Here is a 6,449-nt window from a genome sequence, read left to right as displayed (position 1 = left end):
ACTATACACAGCAGCTCTGGATGATACAGCTTAGTGTTAAAGGGCTATCATTAAATGCACTATAATTGATTTTGCACAATATGACATGAACAGAGTGAAGAAAACATTTGACAAGCAGCTACTCTGCCTGGTGACAGCAACAAAAGGTGAACCGGATTTTAATAAACCACAAAAAGTATTGCCGGGTTAAGATGAAAGGAAATCCAGGAGGTGGAGAAGGGTAGGGTTAGTGTACCTGATTGGCAGTGAGCTGTGGTGTCTGGTCGCTGTACGGTAAGACCGTAACAGATTGGTCAGTGCTTGGCTGGTGGCGGTCACTGTACTGCTGGTGCGTATGGGGCATTGGAGCAGCCATCTGAAGACCAGCAGTGTGTAAAGAAAAAGAGGGCGCAAGCCGGACGGACGAAGGTTTGCATGCTGAAGTCTCTCCTCCTGGAAGAAATTAACACTCTTTTGAGTTGCAAAATTAACTGATTCAACATTATAGGTAAGAAAAGAACAAAAAAAAAATGTAATAATCTTGCTTTGAAACTATTGTATTACCTCCTCCACACAAGAGATGTGTGGCCAAAAAGACAAAGTAAAAATATATTTTCTACTTACTGTACAGACAAAATACAAATGGCCTTTTTGTTTTGCTACTTAAACAGGCAATGCTTCCCTTAACACAAAAACGAACCTAAATTTAGCTTTGGGAAAATAAAATACTTATGCAAATTATGCATTTCTAGTGTTTATATGTATAGTGAAATAAGATCGTTCTTTTAAAAAAAAAAAAAAAAGGCAAAAATGATGTTAAGAATAGCAAGAATGAATACATATTTAAGAGAAACGTCAGGTTAATACAAAGTGTCTTTTGTTAAACATTTAAAGCAAAAAAACCCCCCCAAAAAACAAAACAGCATTAAAGGATTACCACAAAATAAAATACAATAGTAACATATTAACCTTTGTGAAGAAAAAGGAGCAAAACAGCAGGTTTAACAGTGAAAAGGGGTGAAAATAAAGCATCTCCACACTGTACAGTGAATCATCCTTCATTTTAAGCCAGAAGGAATCAAAAAATTATTAAATAGCATGTTCAGCTATCAGCATCTCTCACCAGACAACACAATTCACCAGTGCTACACAGTAACCACTATTCAGAATCCCAGCAACAGCACCTAATTAGCATAGCCTATCACCACAGAGATACAGCGTGATTTGGCAAGCCCATCAATGCACAGACCAATCACAACGCAGTATGCAAATAGCCTACTTTTGTTGCCAGGGCAGAGCTGCTCCCATTTTCCAATGAGAAAACAAGAAATAAACAAGAAATAAAATTGAACTTTGGCACACTTAGACGTTGCTTTCAACACAAGAGCCTGACAGCAAAATAGCTGCACAGCCCAAAACCTGCACTCCATCTGAGAGCGTTACAAAGCTGACCCAGCTTTCGAAAAGCAAGAAGAAAAAAAAAAACAAAAAAAAAAAAGCACATCCACTGACAGAAATAAGAGGAACTGTAAGAAGATGGAGCACAGTCAAACACTATTTGAAAAGTAACACTTATTTTTCACTTTTATATACACATATATAGACACACTTTACAACATATTTTCAATTTAAAGCACTTCCATTTGTCATAACTACTTTGTTTTACTGCTTGTTCAGTTCAGACAAAAAAAAAAAAAAACTAAGCAAATTTTAATTACTTTGAGCTCTGCAATGAAATAATTGCAATGAATTAAATGGTAAATTCTGTACTGACAATTCTTAATTATTCATCCTTACTTGACTTTTTTACCCCCCTTAAGAGAGTCCTACAAATTTTTGAGTCTGAATTTAAAACAACAACAAAACTGAAAGAGAAGCTCCTAGAAGAGCACTACTTCCTCACCAAAGGGTTAAGGCTTAATATATGGCAGCTAACCTGGATGCATCTTCTCCTGTAAAATTTCATATCATCCTGGGAGGAGAGTCCAGCAGCAAACCACAACCCACTACAAAGAATAAAAACAGAATATCATCATTGTGCATCTTTGGTGGGACTTAACTTCATAGTGGTTAAACTTTTCATAAGAAGGGACAGAGAACTGCTAGACAGCAGAAGACACCCCAAAACTTTAAGAAGCTCACTTGGGGTAAATGTGTTAATGGAGGGAGTTTACAAACAGACCTCAAATTTGAAAATTTCAAGCTACTTGTGCTTTTACTGTAAAGATAGTTAAGACCGAGGAAATTACATATTTGAAATACTTAATACATATAGTTCTTGTGAAACTTCTAAATAGTTCTATCACAGACATTAACTAAAACAGGATTTGCATTGTTGTGGATCTAGAAGAGCACTTGACCTCCTCTCAGAATGTTCATACCGATTTTAAAAATATAATCTAAATGGGGTGAAATTAAATACACAATATTTTAACTTAAAATAGCCATCTGCTACTGAGAACCTAACTGGCCTTACTGCCATTACCGTTTTGAGGAAGAACTGAAAAAGTTTGGTTTGACAGAAATTCACAAACACAATGGCAGGCACTATACTAACAAAACTAAGAGGTAAAATTGTCATTTAATAAAAAAAAAACGACAAACCACACAGAAAATATCAGCTCTATTTTAACACAAAGCCATTTTGCAAGCGCACTTGTGGCTCTTTAGTCTCTCCTAAATGTCTGATTCTTGTTAATTTTCAGTACTGACATATGAACAGTTCCTTTCCTGGCTCTAGTCATTACGGCATCAACGGGCCTATTTAGGTGTGTAAATATAACGACAGCTAGCTTGCTATTACTAGCCGTATCATATCATAAGTGATGGCTAAAGACCTCTATAACAAGTCTGCGTGTCATCTTCTCACGCCCAACCGATTAGATCCATTCCAAAGCTGAATCAAACGAAACCAACCCAAAACAATTAAAAGCCTAACGCTCGTGTATAAAGACCGTCGCCGGGTAGCTCTGTACTTACAGATGATGGGGTAGCGCTCGTCATGGTTGGAATTTAGGAAGCATATTCAGTGTTAATTTGCGGCCAGTCTTGCTACATATCGTTCGTGTATGTGACTCCCAATTCCACGCATAAATGACAAACGTATTCAGGCTCACGTTACCGTTAGCAGTCTAACTAGCTAACACTGTCGTCGTTAACGTTACCCTGAAAACTGCAGGACAAGCAAGCATATCTCTCACCAATCCAGTGTTAACGTTAGCTAGTGACGCTGTGTGTGCAGCCAGCGGGTTGTGGGGCCCATTCAGCTGGTTCGTCAACAAGTCAGCGTTAACCATTAGCCGAGTTAGCCGATTTAGCTACGAGGCGTTAGCCTGGTTAGCTTCCGCACTCCATTGCTGTAAAAATAAAAACTACACCTCTGCAAGTAATATAGTTAGACAGTAATTCACAACGGAAATATGAGCCAGCAGAGCAACATTTTCTTCAATCCTACAATGACAGTCTAATATCGCAGGGCTAGCTTTGACGTTAACACTGTGCCAGCATGACTCTTCGTCTAAACCCACACAATCCGCTGCACCCCTCTCTCTCTAGGTTAGTCCAAAAACCAGTTCGGATGCCGTTTCTGTCTGACATTAATAATCAGTTGACCTACTGACTGAAAGCAAACGTTATAGATGGCTCCAGCGGAGTCGGCGCCGCCACAAAACGTTAGCTAGCCGCCATACCATAAGCTACCTTTCTCAACTTCACGATCGCGTCCATCATTGTTAACCATTGACGTTACACACAACATATACATCCACGAAAGCGTTAACCTGGACGCTTTCGCAAAGGCTTTTGCTCACCTCTGATGGCACGATCTTCATTTAAAGTCCAATAACCTGTATGATGAGGAAACTTATCCAGCTTGAGATTCTCCCCTCCCTGCACGGTTAGCGAGTAATGTTAACGTTAAATCCAATCTCCCCGTCCTCTGACCGGCTAAAATAATTCGCCAGTCAGGTTCATTGCGCTCTTCATGTCCCAAGCACTGTGGAAAAACATCGCCTGTCGAAGAAACTCTTGACTAACGTTACTATCAGCTGATGACAAGCGACATGCTAACGATAACTAGCACGCATAACTCACCAGCTAACCTTAGCGAGCTGGCTAGCTAGTTGACAAAATGAACGCAGCTAACATTGGCTAGCTGTAGCTTCTGTGGCTAGCGTTAAGCTAACGAATCTAGCCACCGCTAAATAAATGTTCTGCCAAATTCAGATTTTTACGCCGTCTTCGCAAATTTGGCGCCGGCCACTTCGACAAACACGAGAACACGGTTAAATCCGGAGTATTTTAAACGTGAAACGGAATCCGTGTCCTCTGGTAATTTTGGTTAGGAATTTTGTGTCAATTTTCACAAAATGGCGCGCGGTCCAAACCTGCGCAGTGAACCGGCCCGGTGGACCAGAGACACGGACAACTGAGTTAGTGCGGCGCCGCCTAATTATTTCAACTGTGTTAAAACGTCGGTCTCTTGATCTTCTTAATCCGATCCACTAGACGCATTTCGATATCCAAAAACGTCAGACATATATCCACTGACAGCATTATTCCGGCGGGAAGGGAGAACATTTGAAAAGACTGAGCTGGGGAAAAAAACCCTCCTGACAAAATGGCGATGCTCTAGCTTGTTGCCATGGCAACTGTCAATCAAAAAAAAAAAGGTACCCGGATGTACCAATGACGAATAAGATCTAACTTGCCCGCGTTACAGGACACACATAACTCCGGTGGTGTCCCTGTCTGTCTTTTTCCACCGCGTTTGGCCTGTTGCTATCAACCAGAAGAGATTCAATATTTAGCTGTATCTTTAGACGGTTATTTTCACCGTCTAAAGATACAGCTTGTACAGCAATATAACCACAAAGAGATTCTAGCTCAGCCAACAAATGGTCATAACAATAACAAAAGGTTAATAACGTGTAAACGTTTTATTTCTTTAATATCTATCTTTGTTAAAAAAAAAAAGAAGAAGTCATTATTAGACACAGTAATGATGAAATGATGAAACTGTTTAATAAAGCATACACTGTAAAAAGTTTTGGGGAGTTGCTGGAATTCCTCACTTCACAAAATTGGTAAGTTAGTGGGTAGAATCTTTAAAAAAATTTCACTGAACATCTTTATTAATTATTAATTAAATCTATTTGCTAAGCAAAATAATTAGCCTCCTTCCTGATTTTTTCTGTTTCTCTTCTTTGCATGCATTCACATCTTTCAGATAAACAAAATAATTTTAAGATTGTTTTAATTCGTTGGGCATTTTTCAAGCATGAGAGACTTTTTTTAAGGGCATGCAAATCTCAATCAAATTTAGTCTTGAACTTTCACTAGGTCACTCTAAAAACCTAATTTTGTTATTTTTTATATTTCAAATTGTCCAGCTGCATAAGTGCCCTTGATCTTCATGGCGCAACCTGATTTCTGGACATTTTCCTCATGGATTTTCTGCAAGAGAGCAGAATTCATGGTTCTATCAATTAGGGCAATTCGTCCAAGGCCTGAAGCAGCAAAACAGCCACAGCCCATCACAATACCACCACCATGTTTAACTCTTCATATGAGTTTCTTTTTTACAAAAGTCTCTGCTAGTTTTATACCAGATGAAATAGAAATCAAACCTTCCAAAGAGGTCCGCTTTTGTCTTTTCAGTAAACCAAATATATTTTCCCAGAGGTCTTGGGGATCATTGGGATGTTTTTTGTTGTTTTGTTGTTTATTGTTGAATCATGAACTCTGACCTTAACTGAAGCAAGTGAGGCCTGAAGTTTGTTAGATGAGTTTTTCTGTGATTTCTTGGATGAATCGTTGATGTGCTCTTAGAGTAATTTTGGTAGGCCAGCCACTCGAGGAAATGTTCATCACTGTTTCACATTTTCTACATGCTACATCTACAAACTCCCATGTGCCCTCAAGTATCCTTGGGAGGATAAAGAGCTGGTCCAGTGTTCCGTGACCAGGACGAAAACCGCATTGTTCCTCCTATATCTGAGGTTCGACTAGCAGATGAACTCCCCTTTCCAGCACCCTGGCATAGACTTTCCCAGGGAGGCTGAGGAGTGTGATCCCCCTGTAGTTGGAACACACCCTACGGTCCCCCCTTCTTAAAGATGGAGACCACCACCCCGGTCTGCCAGTCCAGGGGCACTGCCCCTGATCTCCACGCAACATTATAGAGGCTTGTCAACCAGGAGAGCCCTATAACGTCCAGAGCTTTCAGGAACTAGGGTGGACCTCATCCACACCAGGGGCTCTGCCACCAAGGAGTTGTTTAACTGCCTCGGTGACCTCGCCCCCAGAAATTGGCGGGTCATCCCCCTCATCCCCAGACTCTGCTTCCTCCTCGGAAGACGTGTCAGTGGGATTAAGGAGGTCCTCGAAGTATTCCTTACATCGCCTGACAATTTTCTCAGTCGAAGTCAGCAGCGCTCCGCCAGCACTATACACAGTGCAGGTAGAGCACC

General features: G+C 40.4%; 1 protein-coding gene across 4 annotated transcripts in view; it reads right to left on the bottom strand.

Annotated features, from left to right (window-relative positions):
• The window catches only part of dyrk1ab (dual-specificity tyrosine-(Y)-phosphorylation regulated kinase 1A, b), an 11,702-nt gene extending 7,078 nt beyond the window's left edge, over positions 1-4,624 (bottom strand). Inside the window, exons 1-3 of one of the 4 annotated variants that reach the window (XM_005937900.2) lie at positions 3,789-4,624; positions 1,916-1,985; positions 236-432 (exon numbers count right to left, since the gene is read on the bottom strand). In XM_005937900.2, the coding sequence (XP_005937962.1) occupies positions 236-432; positions 1,916-1,925 (207 nt within the window). In that variant the 5' untranslated portion in view covers positions 1,926-1,985; positions 3,789-4,624. The other 3 variants (XM_014338601.2, XM_014338604.2, XM_014338603.2) reach the window with 3 other exon arrangements.
• Between the last annotated feature and the right edge of the window lie 1,825 nt (positions 4,625-6,449).

This window comes from Haplochromis burtoni, unplaced genomic scaffold (assembly GCF_018398535.1).
Source record: "Haplochromis burtoni strain Fernald_Lab_line unplaced genomic scaffold, NCSU_Asbu1 Contig_216, whole genome shotgun sequence".
In the NCBI taxonomy this organism is placed as follows: Eukaryota; Metazoa; Chordata; class Actinopteri; order Cichliformes; family Cichlidae; genus Haplochromis; species Haplochromis burtoni.
The sequence above is the reverse complement of the archived record's forward strand: the minus strand, read 5'-3'. Positions and strand labels throughout refer to the sequence as shown.